We start from the raw sequence: 24614 nt of genomic DNA on the forward strand, positions 1-24614 counted from the left end.
GTATTCTTGGAACTATACAATGTAAAACTACTAAGAAGGACATAAATAAACCTTTCTAATCTTAGGTTTTATTAAATAAACAACAATTTATAAGGCTTCTGTATCAAATGGAATTCACTGCTTTAACATGTATAAAGACTGGTTTAAAAGGCTATTTATTGCATATGTTCTGACTTGATTCAAGAAAACTTAGCCAAAATTTCCTTTGGTAAGATACTTTTAAGGGAAAACCTTCTCACACCCAAAGATGAAATGAAAAAATGACAGTGGACTCAGCTACCCAGTCCACATGGGAAAATACATTTCCAGGTTTTCAGAATTGAATTATTACTTATATTTCCTATGTATACACTTTTACCAACTCTGTATATTGAAAAACAAGGCTCCCCAATGTATTATTCAGACTAATGAGTTTTTCTGCTTGCAATTATTAAAAATACACACACACATAAATAAATTCAGTACACATATCTTTAGCATACTCTTTCTTTGCTCAATTTTCACTTCTTGGCTAAAATTCATCCAGTTCACTCAAGGCATACTAGGGAGATATTCATAAACATAAGATTAATACATGTTGATAAAAATCAATATGCAATTTGAACTGCATATAACTCACACATCTTCCATATTCTCTCCATATGGAGTAAAAGATAAGCACCCCTGTGTTCGGCTAACCCCGATGCAATTAGGCTTTTTAACCCAATCTAGAGTCTTTAGTTATCACGTCCATACAAATGACTCCAAAATTTATACCTACAGGCACATCCTGCCTTCAATTCAAACCGCATACATTAAAAAATATTTTCTTCTTTCCAATGTCATCTCACATTGAGGATAAATATTTGTGAAAATATTATCATTGTTTTTCTAACCCAGCATAACGTTTCATTGTGTATCAATTCCAGGTCTGACTTATCTTCATGACAACCTTGCTTACAAGTCGCTCTCCTCTTTTCCTGCCTGAAATGCTCTCACCTGCTTTACCTCTTGTCTATATCACACTTCTCTGTATCACTTCCTGTGCTTTCTGGACAGTTTCCCCAGTTTTCTTCTTTTGCCGCCAGTAGCACTGAGTGCCTTTATTATTTCCTGCCTACAGAGCTGAACTGGCCTTTACTATATATCACCTTTCACTGTTCCTTATCTCTTATCTGTAGGGCCTATTCTCCGATTAAACATTGCATTATTGCAACAATAACAAATACTTATTGAGACAGCCACTGGACTGGGTTCAGGAAATATAAAATAAATAACACGTGATCTTTCGCCCTCAAGGACTTCAGAGTAGGGGAGACAGGTCTGAAACTGAAAAGTAAAATGAAATTTTATATATGCTATGAAAGTTTGCATAAGATGAAGCACGCACAGAGAGAATGATCAGAAAAGCGTTTCGGGGAAGGGATACTTAGATCTCAAGTACAGAGATTCCAAATGGAAGAGATTTCAGAGAACCTCAGACATTGAGTGCTTCTCGGGGACAAAGAGCCCAGCTTTGCATCCTTTGAGGTGCTGGCAGCAGTGAAATTTAGCAAGCCATTGCAAATAACACCTTTTTAAAAGAAATCTGTCCGTTCTCTATGACACAAATCATGGCACATTCATAATCCTTTGAAGCGTGCTGATCTGCATGTCTCTGTGTATTCAGTAAATATAGAAAATCCTAAATCAAATTTAAATACTACTTCCTCTACAGTCATAATTTCATTTCCTTGACTTCATAGGATAAGGTTTAATGTCTCTGAAAAAGTAATTTCAATGAGACAGTAAAATTTTATCACCCAATCTAAAGACTAAAAGTTCGACGCATTTAATAACTTTCATGTCCAAGAAGTGACAATCTCCTTCATGTAGTGGGCAAAGTGAGACCCAGCTTTGTCACTAATAAGCATAATCATTGTAAACATGGCTACACAGTAACAGATTGGAATATTTTCAATGCACTTCCTCAAGTCCTGTCATAACAGTACTACAACAATGATGAAAGTCCTGGGCAAGACTCCAGCCGACAGTTAAATGACCAATCCTGCTACATCCCCAAATTCTGTTCCAAACAATTGTACTTTCTGATATCTAAACAGTATGAATGGTTTAGCCACTTTGAGAAGACTAAGAAAGCATCTGTTTGCCAACCAAGTGAAGTATACCTTCTTCCTAATCAAATATAGAAACCCAAATCATTTTTTTTTTATTTTTGGGGATTCATGAGAGTACAATAAGCCAGGTTACACTGATTGCAATTGTTAGGTAAAGTCCCTCTTGCAATCATGTGCCTTCCTTATATATAAAGTTAATCACAAAGTTAAGGCTATCCTTACTCTTGCTCAATTTTCCACCAGGAATTCTAAAAGCATTTGCTCAGTTATACCACTAATTAGCTATCCCAAAATAAATTTCATTTTAATTTAGCCCTTGTTTCTAAAAGAAATACAGTATAGGTAGTTACGCTAAGAACTGTCAATTTGATAGATTATTTTCATGTCTATGCCAAAAATTCATTACGCAGTTAAATTTTTAAAAATTCTGCCTTCTGCCTTAATGAGATTTGTATTAATCATCTATTTTATGCAGACATATTGGCAGAACTCCCAATGTATAGCACTATATTTCATGACTAATACCTAATAGGGACCTCTATCCAAACTCATTTTTTTCACAGTGGTTTTCCTGAGGCTTTCAGTCACCCTCCAGGTATTGTATGAAAAATGAAAAAAAAATTCTCATGAAGCCTCAAACTGTGACTGTGTTGAAGAACAGTCTAAAGTCTCAATTATGATTATTCTTGGTTTAAGAATAGCTATTCACGGTCCACTAACAAAATAGGTAAGCTCGCCCCCACCTAAAAGTATGGCCTTGCTTAAGCTATTTCTTCTTCACAACGTAGCTAAGATTTCTTGACCAATCAGATAAAAATATGGGGAAAATCCAAATGAGCAGAAACACTTATACTCACACACACACACACAGGTACACAACACAAGCACACTTATACATAGAGTGTGCTCTCAAAATGTACACACATTTTAAGAAAGAAAAAACTCTGCTAAAATTGTAATACTGAAAATACTGCATATATAAAGATAACATTTGTTATCTGGTATCTCTTGTAATTGAAGAAGTCAAACATGACTTGAATATTTAATTTTAATACAGTTTTTCTTTCTTAAAATGTGCATACTTTTTTTGTACCCTCTGTATATATACATACATGTTCTAGCTTAGCTAATTATACTTTTCATACATAATTATTTGTATTTAACATAAAAATAACAGATTAACAGATAGTGTGGAAAAGTCCACACCTCTAGTCTAAGTGTATCAACCAAATCTAATTTGAGTATCTTAATGAGCATTTATTTTTTATCATCTCTGTTTCACTCTGTGAATACTTGTATCAGTTATTTCCAATCAATATAAATTCTCTCTTATCAGCTCTTGAGAGGCTGGTTTTCCTCAAAGGTTCTGGTTTATGTGCAAGATTCAAGGGAAATGTTTGCAATTCCTTTTCAAACTGCATTCAAACACCTACACTAAGCCTCAGATATAAACTATTCAAAGGTTAATGCTTGGCATCCTTTAACCAATCATTCTATATTCACATACATAAAAATACCCATGTTCATACACACAAAAATGTTCATATTCTACTCTAAAATTAAATAATCCCATAGCTGAAAATAAGAGACAAAAATCAATTTCCCCAATGGATTTCTCTTCTAAGCCTGGTCTTTCCACCTAGGTGTTTTTCCCTGCTTCCCTCTCCCTCTAATGCATAGAAATTCCATCATAGAACAAGGGAGTGTTAAATTAGAACAAGTTTCGGATTAGTTAGACTATGAGTTCATCCTGGTCACTTACACATTTAGACTTTTTTTCATGACTATTTGGGAAAATCCATGTGTTAGTGACAATATTGCTACAGTGTTATTGAGAAACTCGGGGATCCTATTAAGAAGGCTAGGATCCAGAGTCTCCTGAAGAATATAAAAGGAAAAAATCGGGTAAAAAATGAACAATAAAATCCCCCATTTACTTCTAAAATTAACTCTCCTTAAATATAGGAAAGGTAACCAGCTGTAAATGTTGGCCCTAACACATGTCCCTCTGAATATCTAATCTCCAAGAACCACCTATGGGAGGGAGAAGGAGGACAGCGGTGTTTCTGATATGGGTTATGTAAACTTCTATTATCAATAATCCTTTCTCACTCTGATTTTCTGGGTGTCAGAGAGCAAGACCAAACTACGCTCTCTTCAAACAGTATCCTTGTCTGGCACAGAATTTGACCTCTCCAAAGCCTATCCCCTCAAAGCCTCATAAAACCAGGAAGCTAAAAGTCGGCCCAAATTGCTAAACTCAGTAAGGAACTATATGGCCCTTTACTTTTGTCTTCTGACACTGTTAATCCTGTAAGTTCAGTCTTGATGTCTAGTGCCTAAGAACATTATCAGAAATTTCTCTGCATTATTACTGAAACCTAAAAAATTTGAATTTTAGCTTTTAGTAATCTGTATTTCAAATTATGTGGTTTTAAAGTCACTTACACTCTTGCAGACCTGGGTGGAAAAGAAGGAAAGTACTATCTTATTTATAACCGTTACCTCATGAGTTTAATAATCTACATCCTAGTATTATTTTGGTTACATATAAATATATTCACGCAGAACTAAGTACAAATTTAGCTACAGATATACACACAGAGACAGGTGTATAGTATATTATATTAATAAGAGGAGAGTTTAAGAGAACAGTCAAGAGATAGAAAGAGAAAGATTGATTAGGCTACAAAGCGTAAGTCAAAATCCTCAACTTTCTCAGTTCTAAATGACAAAAGAGAATTTTGATGATATATATTACAGCATGCCATTATTTTGTCTTATTTCTCTTTCAAAAATTATTTTGTTACCCAAGTCTTGATTCTATCTCTGTTAGTACTTGAAGTTGCTACTCAGTCTCACTCGCATCTTTGGGGATCCCCAGAACCTGTCTACTTAATGTAATCACCACACACTCTTCCCCTTCAACATAAACTACCTGTTGCCCCTCTTTTATTCTAACATGCCTGTTGTTCCTTTTATGTACACAAGAAGGACTTTTATGTTTTGGCTACCATATCTCTATGACTCTGCTTATGTAATGTTAAACTTGATAATTACATAGTGTTTGTGAAGCTATGAATATCCTAATGATGTTAGTAGCAATGTCACTCTTTATCACTTCTTTAGAAGTTTGTTCACTTGAAAATTTCCAATCAAACCTACAAATTAACAGTCCTGAGTTCTGGGACACATGTTTGGTCCTATCCTTTACTATTTTTGAGACACTAAACAATTAGGACTCAGGGTCCAATTTGTAATAAGTTTTCTACCTTATCTAGTGCCCAGAGTCATTACAAAGGTTAAAATAAAACAACACTGAAGCACACTGTAAACATTTAAGTGATATGCAAACAAAAGGGAACATGCAAAACACCTGCTGGAAACTTCCTCCCTGGAAGATGGAAATGGGACGTTGTCCTCACCTCTGGATTCATGGAACTCCAGCGTGACATGAGCATCAAATCCAAGGCTGAAATAATTATTGAAAACATTCAGAGGGAGCTGCAATGAAAAACAAAGATAGAGTACAGTTGTATGTAGCCAGGCAGAAAGAGAAAGATAAAACCTAAAGCCAGACACCCATCTCTTGGGTGGTCCCCAAAGACAAATCAGTCACAATCAAAGTAGAAGTTGTTCATGTAGAAACTGGGGATTCTTGAATTAATTCATTAGTGAAAGTTCAAATCAAGTAACTACTTCAGAAATGATAAATAGTATAGGAAACAAGACCGACAAGTACAAATTATTAAATAAGAACCATTCTTGCTGTAACAATAGAAATGTGGTAAGCTGAGGGATGCGTATTTGCAATAGTTACTAAGAATTTTTCACTAAGCACTTTCAGAAAGTAAATTCAGTTGTAAAGATCATGTCTAACCTACTTAATCAATGGTTACATTTTTTTGAGAATTTATATTTAACCTATGGATATTACAACCTAAAATGAATATTTAATTGCTTTACCCACTTCTCCTTTCAAAGAAACATAAAAATATATTTTTATAAAAGTTAATGTAATAATAGGGCAGTGAACTGTTTAACTATTGTTGACCTAGAGGGGAAAACCCCACAAAATGCACATATAAGAGTTATCCAATTCCCATTTAAATTATCAAATTTTGTATCTTTTATACAGATTAAACATGAAATCTGCCAACACAGCCACAAAGATGCACATGTAAGGCTTAACTTTCCATTTAAGAGTACTTTGAGTCTCTGGCTGTTACTGCTGTAAGCTGAGTAAAGGAAAGAACTAGGTAGCCTAAAATCCTACATTAAAATTGAAAAACGAAAGTGATTTCAAAGCTTCAGTTCAATGTTAGAACAATTAGAAAAGCACATGGAAAATGCTAGAAGGGACAGAGTGTTACTCCCCCTTTTCCTTCTGCAACTCAGCATGAAAGATAAATATTAAAGTCAATAAAGAAAGGGAGCATTTCCAGGTAATTACCAGGTTTATGCCCCAAGTTGAACTGCACCCATCTTCTAGGAGAAAAGAAGTATTTTAACCCTCAATATTTCAATATTACAGTGTTTCATATGCCCTTTGATCAGGAAGATTTTCTGTTTCACTAGAAGGCAAACCTCATCCCATTAAGAAAAAAGTGAAATGAAAGAAAGAAAGCATGAGAAATGGAAAGCAGAAAAAAGATTGACTTGGCCTCCTAGAAGTAAGGAAAGACCCCAGGTGGAAGTCCCCAAGTCACACCCGATAATGATTCAGAGGCCAAAGCAGAGCTTAGAAATGGTTTCATCTCACTGGAGAAAAGGGAATGAAACTAAAATCACAGAGCAATGCCAAAATCATGTCTCACTCTGCTGGCTTCACATTTGAGAATGTCCAGTTCCTGTACTTACACAAAATACCAGTTCTTAGAAATGACAGCATGGGTTGGCGATCCTGCCAAAAACACAGATATGTTCATCTCCTCTACCATTTATGTTCTTTTGGCTCCGATTCTAACCCATGTCTTAGAATCCACTGATAGCTAAGGAAAACATCTGGTCACCATCCCCTAAATCATCTCCCAATATAGTCTGTTTTTAAGTTATTCATATTTTTTAGAGAATTTGCCCCCACTTTCCTACACATCTTCTCAAAAACCCACTTACAAAGCCCTTCAATTATTGGAATTGATGTTCCCTGGCTGCAATAAGTCTTTCCATTTCTTAAAGCTGTTGGGAAGAGAATTAAATATGGATTTCTATCGCAGGACTAACCACCTAAGGACTTACCACTAAGCTTAGCAAGAAAAGGACTTTAAGATATCCATACGGTATTCTTTTTTCTACCTTGGCTGTTTTCTCTATAATTTCCATAAGTCAAATACATATAAAAAAGCATCACATCCCAAGATGATACTGTTGTTTAAACAGCATTGTGACATGATGAACTCAATTTCAACTGCACATTTAGGATATCTACTAGAGACCTTTTTAATTTTGGACTCATGGGTTAAAAAAAAAAAAAAACTCGTAAAGACAAAGCAAACTTGCTTTAACCTATTTTAGTCAAATACTAAACTTAAGTATCTATCATAATTCATCAGGATCATGGTGCTAATAAATAGCGGGAATTGGTCTGATTTAAAACGATATAATGTTCAATCCATTTTGAGTCTGAAATACACATGACATCTTAGCCCAATACATAGCGTGATTCATCATAGCAAAGATACTGTTGAAATTAAAGGTTCCTGGGCCTTAACCTTGCATTTCCTTAATCAGAATCTCTGAGGATGGGGGTCTCATAATCAGACTTTAACAAGCACACATGGATGCTTGTTGAGCATGCTAAGTTTGAAAATTCTATCATAGAAGAAAACTAGAAGGCAATTTGGAGAAAGTGGCTACTCAACAATCTGCCAAATTTATTTGAAATTGAGGCCATAGATCAGAACCAAATGGTTCACTGAAGTGTCACAGTAGCATATTTACAACTATATCCCTTGGTGTTTGAGTTTGAAATAAAAGCTCAATCACTAAAAGAAAACACAAAATCATAATACTTATTTAGGCATCTTTGAGTCCTAACCAAGTGTTATAATTGGCTTAGTTAACACCTCTTCATTTCAGGCCAGAAATTTCAGGAGATTATCTTTCTACTGAAAGGTCAAATACCCAGAGCTATATTTTTCATCTTCTTGCAAGTTGTTTGTAGATTCAAAGATTAAAACATGAACACATGACTTTCTAGTGTGGACAGTGAAGACAGAGAAAAGTTCCCTGAATTCTGGAAGGAGGGATATTATCTAGGTCTTTAGAGGTCTGTGGGGCAGAATTATTAGGTAGTATCATTTTACAATTAGCCCTAGTAGCCATAAACTCAGACACTATCCCATTATCTCATAGGAAGGAATCAGCATATGTTTCTTCAGCCAGAAGTAGTTTTCCTGTGGCTCAGGGGAACATTCCAGATTCCTTCCTGCAGAAGAAAAACTCGCTAACCTTACATACACCATCTTCAAGTTCTTCTGGAGGCAAATCTGGGTTTCTTTCCACATGGAGGTTCCAGCGATCTAGCTGTACAATTGTCCCATCTTCTACTTGGCAAAGGATCTTAGAAACAGGTTCATCTGTGTAGCCCTGAAGAATCAGAGAACATAACCATCGCCATCTGGAGTAGAGAACAGTGTAGCCAATACTATTTTACACAAGGAAGAACCCTGCTGCTATATTTGCCTGGTCTGTTATTAATAAGGCTGGGAGAGTAAACTTCTTAAGGGCCTTAGAATTTAAGATGATATTCACAGATAGGATACACAGAGCCCCTTAGGCTGGTTTGAGCTAAGCAAATAGTATTTGCCAGCACCAAGAACCAACCCTACTGGTAGTCATTGAAGACCATACTTTTATTGGAGTAAAAAACAGGACTCCCCATGCCTCCCACTAAAGGAATTGGAGCAATACACAGAACAAACGTACATGGAAAACTGAAAAAAAATTAAGGAGGGATCTGATTGGCAACATTCTTCCATTAACATTCCCTTTCCTTAACCTCTCTATGACCTTGTGGGAAGACACCATTCCTTCCCCAACCTGAGACGAGTCTGACTAAGGCATAGCCCTGTTAAGGAGCTACTTACTCCTTACAGAGCCAGGACTGAAAGCATGACCTTTTTAGGATAGTGAAGTTACTTATTTGGATGGGAGAAGCTAACACTTATAATATCTTAGTTGTTTTATATATTGATAAATATATTTACCATTTCTAAATTGCCTACTATTAAAAAAATCCATAGAAAGTTAATTCACCCAAAAGGCCAGATTAATGCCTGCTAGACATCTACATTTCATTTCCAGGAAGCTCAGCCCAGATAATGATATTATCTGCATAGACTAAAAGTTGGTGGGGCTGTACATGTAGATGTGTGTATATACATATATACACAATATATGTATATTCATTATGCTTTCTTACTATCTTAGTACTATTAATTAATTAATCAAATGGTTGATTAATGATAGAACTACCTCCCCCTAACCCCAAGCTTGTTTGAAGTTGGCTCATGATGAAAAGGACAACTAAATACAGCAAAAGCCATGATAACACAGATCAGAAAAAACAGCTCTCCCTAAGTAAGGATTGTAAATCAGGCTGATGGTCAGGATTAATTCAACTCTATGTGATTGCTTTATATGAAGACTTTAGGCCATCCCACCCACTGTCTCTTAGGGGAAACGTTGTACCTCTTGTATTAACCTGGATGGAACTGGTGACTATTCTTCGAAGTGATGTATCCCAAGAATGGAAAAACAAACACCACACGTATTCACTATTACATTGGAATTAATCAATCAACACTTATGCGTGCATATGAAAATAACAGTCATGGAAAATCAAGTAGGTGGGGGAGAGAAGATGGGTAAAATCATACCTAAGGGGTACAGTGCGCACTGTCTGGGTGATGGGCACACACATAGAACTTTGACACGAACTGTACAAAAGTCATTTATGTAACCAAAATGTCTGTACCCCTGTAACATTCTGACACTTGAAAAAAAATTTTTTAAAGCTCCAGGCCTATGAACAAACCATAAGATTTTTCTCATACTAAACTTTCCTTTCCCTCTAGCGAATTATAAGTTTAAATTAAAGAAGCTCCCAGATAAACTCAGGGTTCATGGGCACTTTGATTGCCAACACCAACTTATTTTCAGACAGCAGCAGCATACTCCCCTTCCAGCAGAATATCTGTGAATCTGGGAATTCTGTCTGTTGCCCGATGGTATGGGCAGCCCATGCAAGCGACTCTTACCCCTCCCCAGTTGAGAGTTCGAGCCAGGTCATTCCCAGTCCCCAAAGGAAGGACGCCCACAGGAGGCTGAGGGTTCAGCTGCAGTTCATCCAGGATAGAAAGGATCCAGCCCACCTGCAGACACATAGGGGGCCAGAAGAGATAGAAGAAAGATAAATAAGTTACAAAGAAAATAACTTGAGACCAGGAGGCTTTAGAGAGCCAAACAGAACGGTTTTCTTTTTCTTTAAAACATGTGTGTTTTAATCCAGTGGGTAGAGAACAGAAAGACTATTTTTCTTTGGCAGTTTCAAAATACTAAGCCTCTTAAAGGTAAAAAGGACCATTTTATACATGCTCTCTCATATAAGCAAACCTGAGCCCATTCATCTGTGTATTTAACCAGAGATGTACTATAAAATTTAGGAGAGTTTGAGATTTATGTAACATAACAGGGCACACTCAAAATCAGACTCAATTTCAATTTTGGCTCAAACAGGCTACATAACCTTGATTAAATTATTTAATCTCATTGAGACTTATTTATTTACCTGATTTTCAAAATGGGGATAATACCTATCTACCTCACAGAAATGTTTACAGATAAAACTAAAATGTTCAGAAAGCCCTTCACAGGCAAGACCCACATAAACACTTGTTAAATGGTAATGTTCATAGCATGATTTTGGGAATTTGTAATTTTCCTAAATTTCCCTATATTCTCCTTAATCAACACTGTGAAAACATAATTGTAATTATAAGTTTAGGCAGAAAATAAATACTTATAGACTAAATTTGTATTTTCTTAATCTTTTTTCTTGATAAATGATACTTTGGTTTTAGTCTTATTATAACTATTTAGAAAAATGACCCCAAATTTTGAAATAGCAAAAAGAAGTGCAGATATCCTTATAAGGTCATACTAAAATAGTGTTTCATGGGCCTAAGAATTTCATAACTATAGGTTAACATAGATTTCTGTGCCACAGATATGTAAATGTCAAGAAGAGAAGATTATTTTTAAAGTTATGATTTTATCCCTATAGGAGGTTAATCACTTTTGTCTCAAATTTAGAAAAATTATTTTGGCATGAATTACATAATTCTTTTCCTCTACTTCTCTTACAAAGTAGCTTTACCATCTTGCTGGATCCCTCATTAAAAGTTAAGCCAATTTTTGACATGCATCCATCTGTATCTGTATGAAAGTCACTTTTTTTGAAAATAATATTGTAACAGTGCATTTGTGGAACAGTGCTATATGTAAAACGCAGAACTAAGCAATTGAAATAAAGAGATAAATGAGCTATAATATGATAACTAAGGTAGAAAAGCCACTCTCAACAAGTTTATAGGACCAAAATGATTGGCATATTGATTGCCATGTGCTATCCCTGGGCAAAGTCCTTTATTGAATTATCTTATTAAACTTTAAGACGTTTCTATAAGATAGATACAGTTTTCACGTCCATTTTTAGATAAGGAAACGAAGATGTGGAAGGTTAAGTTAATATCACGTTGTTTATGTGGTAGAGCTGGCCTCCAAAATCAGGTATGCCTGACACCCATACCTACCATAGTGTAGAGAGACTGTAAATAAAGAACTAAACCCATTCCTGGACATGGCCTGACTATCCTGGAGAGAATGACACGTGATTTTGTAATATTTGGAGCCAGAGAAACTTTAGAAGTTGCTTAATTGAATTCAGTGAACCTGCAGATTTATTAACTAAAGTGCAGATAATTTTCTCAAGACTAAATAATTAGAAGTGGTAGATCACGGCAGCATCAATTCTCTTGACTTTAATCTAAAATCATTTCTTGTCCACAAAAATGACCCTCCCCCATGCCAGGATGTAAAACTCACCTGTTCATCAATGAAGTTTACAACTGTGTTTACCTTCTAAAAAGGCATACCTCAACGTTCACCTGGAGAAAAGACTCCAGGTTGATGAAAGTGTCAGAAAGTCCATCCATTCCCCCAAACTGGGCAATTTACTCATAGAAAAACCCTTAGATTATCACCTACCCAGAGCTTCTCCAGTCTTGTTTTCTACACACAATATCAAGAAAGCTTATGAAATAAAAGGAAGCAAAAATACCTGATGCTAAATTTGTTCCAATGACTGTGTTAGACCTTGTGCTGCTAAAAGCACACGCAAAGCCCAGTAAAGATAGATAGTTGTAATAAACTACAAGAGAGGGGTTTAAAGTCATTAAAAAAAAAAAAAAACATGAACAGTTAGAAAACCAAACCCTCAGGGATCACCGACTACAGATGCAAACAGCCCTGAGTGGAACCAGACTCACAAATGGAACTTAGTGGAAACCTAATTCAACACCCCATCCAGAGAAGGAAAAAGAAGGCATTCTCTTTAAAACTTCCCCTGAAAGATAACAATTCAGCCTCCCCTTTATGATTTGTATTCACATGTCAGCCCATTTTCTCTCAGATAGATTTAAATTAGACATTTTTCTTGTTTACTTGAATTATGTCACTCTTTTCTTGACAAAAATAATGCTATGAGTTTACACTTCCAACACCTTATTTTTTCCCTAACATTCAGCAGTGATAGAGAAGAAAAAAAAGAAGATACGTCTTCAGGAGACAGAAACAAATAGTAAGTGGTACAACTGGGGTAAAGGTATGGATCAATTTGGCTCTTGGCCTTGAAACCAACAGAGAAAGCAGAAGAGTTTGGTTTTGTCTAATAAAGGAAAGAAGAAAGAAAAGAAAAGAAAAGAGAGGAGAAGAGAAGAGAAGAGAAGAGAAGAGAAGAGAAGAGAAAAGAAAAGAAAAGAAAAGAAAAGAAAAGAAAAGAAAAGAAAAGAAAAGAAAAGAAAAGAAAAGAAAAGAAAAGAAAGATGTTCCCCTGTTGGCAGCAAGCTGCCCTGGAGCCGGGCTCCCTCTCAGCAGGTAAGACAAGTGGGCAGTGTATGAAAAACCAGCCTGAGGTCATGGTTCAAAGAAAGCTGAGACTTTAGGCGAAGCAAGCCTGGAAAGCTCTCTCATTGACAAGTGTGTGGTCCAACTTCCATGAGCTCACTGATGGGGGAAGGGGAAGGATTGGGGGAGAGGACAAGTAGAGGGAGGGTATTTGGTGGGATCTCACCTAATAGACACAATGCAAGAGTAAATTTCAAAACAACTAAGAGAATGCTATAAATATCTTAGCACAAAAATAAGTGAGGTGACTTTTATGTTAATTAGTTTGATTTAAACATTCCATGTTGTAGAACAAATTATCACATTGTACCTCATAAATGTATATAGTTATGATTTAATAAAAATTAAGTCAAAAAACAAAGATGCTGGCTAAAAGAACAATATATAAAATAAATTGCATTTTTCTACATAAGTAACACAAATATTTTGTTAATTAATGCTGAAAGTGTCTCATCTAATAAATACAAACAGAAGAAATAAAATATATTTGGAATGAGAAAATAAAAAGATGCTATAGAAAACCGCAGCTCTAGTCTAGTCTAAACAATTCAAAACTACTACAAAGGGAATAGTGAAGTGATAGAGATAGGGAAGCAAAAAATCAAACAAAACAACTTCCTCTGAAGATGAGCCAAGGAAGAAAAAAATCTAAATCTCATGAGGAATGCTAATACTAAAAGGGACAGAAAGTTAGGGGGTTAATTCACTGCTCATGAAATATAATTTCAAATAACCTTGAAATAAGTTTCCTGTAACTTCCTAGAATTGATGCTATGTCTTCTAACAGTCCTCTGATCAGTATAACCACCCGCATTTCAACCTCCTCAGGTTCTGTTCATGCTACTTTCTCACAGAAGATTGTCAAGAGTTCTCATGGGGCTAGGCATCATTTCTCATGCCTGTAATTCAAACACTTTGGGAGGCTGAGGCGGGAGGATCTCTTGAAGCCAGGTGTTTAAGACCAGCCTGGGCAACGTAGAAAGACCCCATTTCTATGAAAAAAAAATGTATTTAAATAGCTAGGAGTGGTTGTGCACCTGTAGTCCCAGCAACTTGGGAAGCTGAGATGGGAGCATTGCTTGAGCCCAGAAGTTCAAGGTTGCAGTGAGCTATGATCATACTACTGTACTCCAACCCAGGCAACCGAGTGAGACCCTGTCTCAAAAAGAATCTGCACTGTTTCCACAAATGGAACAAGCCCTCGGGGGCTCTGGATTCTCACCAGCTCCTCTTCTCTTACATTGGCCTATGCAGAAGAGGAAACAGGACAGAGGACTTGAATGTAAAGGTGCTTCCCCGTTCTTACCAATTTACTTACTTTATAAACTGGATAAATCTATTTTATCTCCTTTTTTTCCATAACCCATCGATCAAATAGTTCTCTTATATACAAGCAGATGAACTTGAATTCCATCATTGTATCACCCTCGGAGTCATCACATCCCTCCTGCCTTTCACAGCACAGATTTCATTTTGTCTTGAAATCCTCGCACAGACAATTAGTGTCAGGCTACTTGTTCCCCAGCTGAGGTGGGTCTGTATCCGCCTTTCCATATCTCCAGAGTACTTTCCCTTGGCCACCACTGCCCAGAACCAGCTTCCTCAGAAGGCAGCAGAAGACCTGCAGTGAGCCCCGACCCACCACACACTGCTGGGTGAGTTTACGCAAGTGACTTAATGTAAGTTCCCTCCTCGTCTTAATAATAACGACAGTACTTTAGCTTTTTTTTACCAGTTAAATGAAGTGTAGGCATTACTAAGCATGTGTCTAGCAAACAGAAAATGCTAAACTAGCATTAGCTACTATGACTCAGCTATCTTTTTCTTCCTCTTCTCTTACTTCACTGATAAAGGGCCAGTTTCCTAGAAGCACAATGCTCTCTTCCTATACATCCACTGAAAGAAAAGTTGCGCCCTAAATTTGTAAATCAGTCCCTGCTTTGCTGCTTCAAATCAAGAAGTTTCTTTTGTAGACTATAGTGAAGATCAAAAGCCAAGATGTCCTACAGTAGAAAGTAGCTGTAAAAAAGAAAATGGGGTAGCTTCTGCCGGGAGTTTCTGCTACTTGAGAGGCTGAGGTTTGCTCGAGGCTCAGAGTTAGAGGCCAACTTGGGCAATATAGGGAGAATCCATCTCTAAAAAAAAAAAAAAAAAAAACAGGAAGGGCACTGGAAACAGACACATACCTAGCAAGAGAAATAAAAGATCTTAAGCCCTCAAAGCTGTTACTGAGAACTCCACTTGCACAATAATCAGTAACCTGCCACCAGGTGAAGTCCAGACCACACACTTTAGTGCACGTGCCTAGGCAGAGACTGTCTAGCAGGGCTTTAGTGTCTGGCAGGACTTTAGTATCTCCCCAAATCATCTCTATCAACTCCTTCATCACCCTTTCAATTAAATTATTTAATTAATTGCAACAGGCAGCTCTTGGAATATTTTTCACCCAACCTGAGGGAAGTTATCCTGATCAGCCCAAATCATTTTTCCAGCTTTCAGAACTCTTTCCTACCTTCCTTCTGAGGAAAAGCAGGGCCGACGCGACGGATTGAGAACACCGGGTGTTCCACGTTATCCCTGACTGCCATGCAGAGCAGCCGCTGGCCAATGCTGCCACCACCTGTCCACTTTCAGCATTAGCTGTCACGGAACTCAATGCTCACCAAGTGCATTGTGAGCAATATTTTTATTCTACAGTATATTTACATTAGGGGTGGCTGAGGGGTGGAGATGACAGTGAACTGACATTTTCTTCAAATGGAACAGATGCATTCAGCACTGCCATGTAGTATATATAGGTCAGAAAGTGGAGGCCATACATATTGAGAAATCAAAGAAAACTAAGGGTGGCATTTCAGACCTCTGACAGAAAAATCAAAACACAGCATTGGGCAACTGAGTGATGCTTTCTAATATGTGCTCTATGATTCTTTCTTTTGATATTTTAACTCAGGTTTGAATTTAATAGTTTACAAAGTCACAGCATGTTAAAAGAAATGTGTTTATACAGCTGGTGCAGTGGCTCATACCTGTAATACCAGCACTCTGGGAGGCAAAGGCAAAGTAGGAGGATTGCCTGAGACCAGGAGTTTGAAGTTGTGATGAGCTATGATGTTGCTACTGCACTCTAACCTGGGTGATAGTGAGACTTTGTCTAGAAAAAAAGAGAGAAAAGAAAAGAAAGAAAGAAAAAGAGGAAAAAATAGCCCCAAACAAGAAATCAAGATAATAGTGAAAGTATGGCTGGAGCACAGTGGCTCATGCCTGTAGTCTTAGCACTCTGGGAGACTGAGGCAGGTAGATCACTTGAATTTAGGAGTTCAAGACCAGCCTGAGCAAAGCAAGATTCTGTCTCTACTAAAAATATAAAAATAAGCTGGGCATGGTGGTGGGTACCTGTAGTCCAAGCCACTTGTGAGGCTAAGGCAGGAGAATTGCTTAAGCCAGGAATTTGAGGTTTCCATGAGCTAGGCTGATGCTACAACATTCTAGCCTGGTCAACAGAGTGAGAGTCTATCTCAAAAGAATAAGAAAGTAGAAAAAAGAAACAGTAAATGTATGAATATTTTGCAATATAATATAGATTCAAGTAACTATTCACAAAAAATACATACTGAGAATATACTATGTCCTCACTCACGAAAGAGAATGAAACAGATAGGCTGAGGCTGAGGACAAAAAGGGACTTAGAATGATCGGCTCCTCCCTGTTGGTTAAAGGAAAATACTTTCATCTCTGCCTTAGCTGTGGTATGAGGATGCCTACTGTTTAGGATGCTGCCTCATCCAGGGAAGCCAACTTGCCAAGAGATAATCATGAAATAGATGGCTAAGTCAATTTAATTCCAGGACTTTGGAAAGAAGTGAAAATGGCAGTCTCTTTGTAACTGGTTTGCATAATTCAGAAATTGTCACATAGTTCCAGATGATCTGGTCCCATCTTTGATCTCACGGCTGAGGTAAAACTCAGCTAACTCAAGAATGACTCCAGCCAGTTCAAAGTCAAGAGCCAGATGGTGGGGATCACATAATATACCTAAAGGAGCTGTAACAAGGCTACTTGTGTTTCATGGGTCTCGGTTCATGTGCTCTTCAATATTTCAGCAGGGTGACATCCACACGGAGTTGGATAGGTGGTAAGGCAGACAAAGAAGGGAGAGAATACAAATTTACCACATGGCCAAAAAGTAACTCATTTACAAACATGAACAGCAATAGAGGGAGGATCACCTCTTCTACCTACAACTCCAAGTGCATGCTGGGAGACACATAGCTCCGCTTCCTCATTGTTTTAAACAACAACTAAAGTAACTAATACTAAAGCCTAAACTCTTTTATTCCAAAGTAATGCAAAACTTTTATATATTAAATTACACTTTGTATACTTAAATCAATATGGTTAGGAGATACCCTCATCCTAATCAGTCAAAAATATTCTGTTTTGGAATCCTCCTGGAGTCTTGTCACCACATTGGCAAAATTCTGACTGCTTCTACAGTGATGATCTGTTCACTCACGAAACGCTGAATGCCTTATGTCAGATATATACCTGATACTTTCAAGAATTACACTCCGCTGGCCCAATGCCAGCAGTTGTTCATCAAGAATTAATCAGGCTGAATCCTCTTTAAATAAACTCTACCTCTACCCCCAATTTAAAATTTTATATTCTAAACTAACAAATCAATTACATACCATGATAAGCATTCCATAAACCCCATATGGTTTTCATAGAACATCTTATTTGTACAAAGTAAAACAAAACCTATGTTTTACATAAGGCACAAGATAAGCAGATTTGGCTGAGTGATTGTACTACATCTGTTAATACTAACAAAAATAATCAGTCCAAAAGTATGCACCTCCAGATCTAAATCATCCTGCCCAGAAACAGTGTTGTAAAGCCACAGTGCAACAGCATGGGACACCAGGAATAGAAAAGATAAGAAGGAAAGGATGCCAGTGGGTGCAGGCCAGCATTGTGACCCAGAGACAAAGCCTGCACGTAGAATCACGGGGAATTACTGCCACTAGAGAACCTCCTCTACCCACTATGACTGCCTGAAGGGGTGGACCAGGGACCAACTTAAATTCTAGGCAGGCCTGTCCCTCCAGGAAAAGGGTATAGAATGAAGTAAGCAGGAATTGGGGACATATAGGATTACTGAGAGCAAAGAAGCTGGCCCCTTTGCAGAGGGCCAGAGAGAGTGCAGACTGTCCTATAGTTTCTTTGGGACAGAGTTAGTAACAGGCAGCTAGGTGGTTCCCTATGCAGAGCACAAGTGGGCCTAGACAAGGAATCAAGTGAACAAGAAACATAGATCCTTGGCAAACATTGATGAGAAAGTGTCCTGCTATCCCACATTGGCAAGACTCACATGGTGTGGGGACATCCACATGGGCCCAGCATGGCATGGCTTTACAAGGACTGGCTGCCTTTGATTCCACCTTCCCAAGCTTGGGCAGCCATCTTTGGCAGATCTCACAGCTCCACAGACCAGACCAGGAGGTCCCTCCCCCAAGCTGGATGATCTTTTAATTTCTGGGCAACAATTGGATCACTGAGGCATGACCCCCACCACAGAAAGGTCACACAGCATCCAGACTGGTCATGGAACTGGGTTGTAACACCATAGAATGTCCAGCATGCTATCCAGTTCTGAGGCAATATAGCAGGAAACCAATACTAATTTCCTTGACAACCAGCTGAAAAACATCCAGTAATCCAAAACCCAGCTGAATCTCCACATCCAGAAGTAGCTACATTTCTTTCCTGATACTGGAGAGCCATCTAGTGTCCTTGCTAATTTATTTTAACTCTTGTGGAAATCTAAGAACATAGTAACTACAATTAGAATATTTTTTCTTTTTTTTATTTTCTGTTTCTTTTCTCCTTTCATTATCTCTTCTGAGACATCACAGAAGTTCATATTTACCTCAGTTATTTACATATATATGTACATACATATATTCTTTCTCTTTTTTCTTTCTTCCTTTTTTCACTTTTCTTAATTTTTATTTCATTATTAGCATTATTTTCCTTTTTTTCTTTTTCTTTTTGTCTCTCTTCTTTTTTTCTCTCTCCCTTTTCTCCCTGTACCAAAGGGCTGTTTCAACCTCAAAGCCTGGAAGCAAAGATCAAAGGGAAGGAAGAAGTGAGAGAAATAAATAGGGGAAGGAAATAAAGAAGAAGAAACCACACCTGAGTAGAAACCAGCAAAAAAACACTGGTAACATGAAGAATCAGATCGACTCACTCAAGGAATAACAATGTAGCTCCCACAGAAAATCATAACTATAAAGAAATTGTAGAAATTACAGAAATGGAATGCAGATTATGGATGGTAAAACTGATGAAATGAATCAAAGAGAAAGTGGAAAACCAGAAAAAGCAAATACCAAAATTAACCCAAGAAATTAATAAAAGTAAAGTCTCCAAGGATCTGGACAAAATTAGAAAGGATATAATCATTCTTAAAGAATTGAAGTAGCCATTCACAGAGTTGCAAAACATAGTAGAAAGTTTCAACAGTAGATTAAACCATGGAAAAATAATAATCTCAGAGCTTGATGACAAGGCTCTTGAGCTAACCCAGTCATTTAAAGAGACAGAAAAGAAGAGAGTATAACCAGAACAATCTCCTAGAGAGTATGGGACTACGCAAAGCATACAAACATACGAATTATAGGGAATCCTAAAGAAGAGAGTCCCAAAATCATGGAATCCCTAGTTTGCAACATTATAACTAAAAATACCCCAACTGTAGCCAAAGATTCAGACACACACCTACTAAGTGGATATCAAACCCCAGGTTGACTCACTTCAAACAGAGCATCTCCTAGACACATGATAATTAACCCAGCCTAATTAAAAGTAAAACAGAAACCCATCAGAGTGACATCTGACTTCTCAGTGGAAACTTTACAAGCCAGAAGTGAATGGGCTCCCACCTTGAATCTTCTCAAATAAAACAGCTGCTACCCTAGGATTCTGTATTGTGAAAAACTAAGTTTCATATTCATGTTGAAAGCAAATCTTTTATTGACAAGCAAACATTGAAGAAATTTGTCACTAAAGGACCGGCTTTCCAGGGCCAACACAATGGACCACCAGCACAGTGAAGACAATCAGAAACTAAAGGAAGAATCTAAATGTTCCACAGTGGACCAAGTGATAAAGCAAGGCATCAAAGCTCCAGAAAACAAGACAAACAAAACTCCACCCTACTTATCAATTCTGTCAATAAATGCAAATGGCTTGAATTTCCCACGGAAGAGACAGACTGGCTGAATGGATAAAAAAGCACAAGTATATGCTGTATTCAGAAACATATCTAATCTCCAAGGATAAATCAAGAACAAAGAGATGGAAAAACAATATTTCATGCAAATGAAAACCAAAAGAAAGCAGGAGTTGTAATTCTTTTTGCAAATACAATTGACTTTAAAGCATCAAAAGCAAATAGAGACAAAAACAAACACTATATTAGTCAACAGAACGATATCACAAGAAGACATTTCATTCATAAATATTTATGCACCCATCATAAACACTCCCAGATTTATAAAATAAAATACCCCTAGTTGATCTGAAAAATATCACAATCAACAACCCTGTAATAGGCAGGGACTTTAACAGCCTACTGACAGAAACAGACAGATCCTCTAAGCAGAAACTAAACAAAGAAATGATGAACTTAAACATGACTCTAGAACAAATTGCCTTAACAGACATATAAAAAATATTTTACCCCCATGTTACTGAATATATGTTCTTCTCACCAGCACATAGATCATTCTCGATTAATCATACTCTAGGACACAAATCAAGCCTCAACAAATTAAAAAAATAATAATAATTATACCTTGTATCTTTAAAGACCACAATGAAATAAAAGTATAACTTCCAACAAAAACATGCACACCCACATAAAGTCACAGAAACTAAACAACCTTTTGTTGAATAATAGCTGGGTCAAAAAAGAGTTAAAGTAGGAAATTATTAGATTCCTCGAACAAAACAACAATGAAGCCACAATCTATCAAAACCTGCAGAATACCCCAAAAGCAATCGTAAGAGGGAAAATTATCACATTAAATTGCTACATCTAGAGATCAGAAACAATGCAAGTCAACAATCTAATGATTCATCTCAAAAACCGGAAAAGAAAAAGCAATCCAATCCCAAACCTAGCAGAAGAAAAGACATAACCAAAATCAGATCAGAACTAAATAAAATTGAGACCAAAAGTACCATTCAGAAGATTAAATAAAACAAAAAGTTGGTTCTTTGAAAGGATTAATAAAATTGATTAACCCTGGGGCAGATTAACTAAAAACAGAAATCAATGTCTCTTGTGAGCTCAATTAGAAATGAGAAAGGGGAAATAATAACAGATGTTACTGAGATGCAAAGATCATCACTAAATACTATAAAAATCTCTATCACAGAAATCTGAAAAAGTAAAGGAAATGGACAAATTCCTGGAATCATACTAGCTGTCTAGAATCAATCAAGAACTCTTGAATTTGGGCGGCACCTGTGGCTCAGTGGGTAGGGCACTAGCCCCATATACTGAGGGTGGCAGGTTCAAACCCTGTCCCAGACAAACTGCAACAACAAAAAAATAGCCAGGCATTGTGGCGGGTGCCTACAGTCCCAGCTATCCGGAAGGCTAAGGCAGGAGAATCGCCTAAGCCCAGGAGTTGGAGGTTGCTGTGAGCTGTGTGATGCCACAGCACTCTAGCTAGGGCGACAAAGTGAGACTCTGCTTCTAAAAATAAAAAAAGAAGAAGAACTCTTGAACAGTCCAATATAAAACACCAAAATTGAAACAATATAAAAGCTTCCTACAAAAAAAAAAGTCCTAGACCAGAAGGTTTCACATCAAAACTCTGCGGAACCTTCAAAGAAGAGGTTGTACCTGTATTGAAGAATCTATTCCAAAACATAAAAAAAGAAGGAATTCTCCCCAACTCCTATAAAACAAATATCACTCTGATACCAAAACCAGAAAAGGACCAACACCAACAACAAAAAAACTATGGACCAATATCATTAATAAATATTTGTAAAAAAAGAAAGAAAGAAAGAAAAAGAAAAAGTACTCAATAAAATCTTAGCAAAGAGAATTCAGCCACACATAAAAAAAGAAAGAAAAAAAAACTCATCATGAGCAGGTGGGTTTCAGCCCAGGAATACAAGGCTGGTCCAACATATGCAAATCTATAAATGTAATTCACCACATAAACAGAGGTAAAAATAAGGAACATCTGATCCTCTCAACAGATGCAGAAAAAGTATTTGACAAAATTCAGCATCATTTTTTGTTAAGTGCACTTAAGAAAATAGGATAGGTGGGACATTCCTTAAACCACAGCTAATATCATACTGAATGAAGAAAAGCTTAAAGCATTCTCACTTAAAACTGAAATCAGACAAGTATGTCCACCATCACTACTACCATTCAACATAGTGCTGGAAGTCTTATCCAGGCAATCAGGTAAGAGGACATCAAAAGTATCCCAATGGGGACAGAGGAGGAAAAGTATCATTTTTTGCTGATGATATGATCTTATACTTAGAAAATCCCAAAGACTCAACCACAAGATTCCTGGAAGTGATCAAGGAATACAGCAATGTCTCAGGATATAAACTCAATGTACACAAATTAGGAGCCTTCATGCATACCAACAGTCAAGCTGAGAGTCAAGTCAAATATACAATACCCTTCATACTAGAATCAAAGAAGTGAAATACTTTGGAATATATTTAACAAAGGATGTGAAGGATCTCTACAGAGAGAACTATGAAACACTGAGCAAAGAAATAGCAAAGGAAGGTAAAACATGGAAGACCATATCATGTTCCGGGCTTGGAAGAATTAATATTATTAAAATGTCTATACTACCCAAAGCAATCTGTAGATTTAATGCAATGCTGATTAAAAAACCGACATCATACTTTGAGATCTTGAAAAAAGTAATTCTACATTTTGTATGAAAGCAGAAAAAATCTGAATAGCTAATACAATTCTATGAAATAAGAATTTGTCTGGAGACATCACTTTACCAGAGTTCACATTATACTATTATCAGACTTCACATTATACAAGTTGACAGTGATCTAAATAGCATGGTATTGGCATAAAAAAAAAAACAGAAATATAGATCTAGGGAATAGAATAGAGAATCTAGAGCCCCATATAGCAATCTGATTGTTGATAAAACAAACAAAAGCATAAACTAGGGAAAGAAATCCCTATTTAATAAATGGTGCTGAGAGAACTAGCTAGAGACTGAAACTAGATCTGCACATCTCAACACTTATAAAAATTAACTTACGATGAATAAAAGATTTAAATCTAAGCATGAAACTAGAAAAACTCTAGAAGACAGTGTGGGAAATCTCTTAATTTTATTGGTCTAGGGAAAGGTTTTATGAGGAAGACCCCACTAGCAATGGCAGCAACATTGAAAAGTTTTGCACAGCTAAAGACACAATTAACAAAGCAAAGAGACTAACTTCAGAATGGAAGAAGATATTTTCATGCCATTAATCCAACAAAGGGCTAATAGAATCTGCAAAGAACTCAAGCAAATCAACAAGAAGAAAACAAACAGCCCCATTAAAAACTGGGCAAGTGACACAAACAGAAACTGTTCTCAGGAGGACAAATGAATGGCCAGCAAACACATGAGAAAATGTTCATAACCTCTAATTATCAGAGAAATACGAACAAAACCACTTTGAAATACACCTAACTCCTGTGAGAATGGCCCACATCACAAGGTCCCAAAGCCACAGATGCTGGCATGAGTGAAGAGAGGAGGAATCACTCACACACCGTTGGTGGGACTGCAAACTGGTCTCTATGGAAAGAAGTATGATGATTACTCAAAGAACCGTAAGCAGACCTACCATTTGATGCTGCAATCCCATTACTAGGTATCTACCCAAAAGAAGAACAAAAGACATTTTACCCAAGGATATTAGCATGCAAATTGTTTATAGCAGCTCAATTCACAATTGCAAAAATGTGGAAACAACCCAAATGTCCTTCAACGCATGAACATGTTAATAAACTGTGGCAGATGTATGTCATGGAATACTATTCAGCCATTAAAAAGACAGAGATTTTTGCATCTTTTATAACAACCTGAATGGATTCAGAGAACATTCTCTTAAGCAAAGTATCAGAAGAATGGAAAAACAAACATCGCATGTACTCAGTATTAAATTTAAACTACTAGATTAACAACTATAGGTTCATGTGGGAGAAAAACTCAGTTATAGTCAAATAAGGGAGAAGGGGGAAAAAGTTTGGTAGTC

At 36.9% G+C, this 24614-nt stretch overlaps 1 protein-coding gene across 4 annotated transcripts in view; it reads right to left on the reverse strand.

Annotated features, from left to right (window-relative positions):
- Positions 1 to 24614, reverse strand: part of DGKI (diacylglycerol kinase iota) — a 438324-nt gene that overhangs the window by 180518 nt on the left and 233192 nt on the right. For all 4 annotated transcript variants that reach the window (XM_053553914.1, XM_053553913.1, XM_053553912.1 and 1 more), the window contains 3 exons: positions 10358 to 10471; positions 8547 to 8684; positions 5522 to 5600 (listed from right to left, as the gene is read on the reverse strand). In XM_053553914.1, the coding sequence (XP_053409889.1) occupies positions 5522 to 5600; positions 8547 to 8684; positions 10358 to 10471 (331 nt within the window). The remainder of the gene's footprint in view (positions 1 to 5521; positions 5601 to 8546; positions 8685 to 10357; positions 10472 to 24614) is intronic.

This window comes from Nycticebus coucang, chromosome 11 (assembly GCF_027406575.1).
Source record: "Nycticebus coucang isolate mNycCou1 chromosome 11, mNycCou1.pri, whole genome shotgun sequence".
Taxonomy (NCBI): domain Eukaryota; kingdom Metazoa; phylum Chordata; class Mammalia; order Primates; family Lorisidae; genus Nycticebus; species Nycticebus coucang.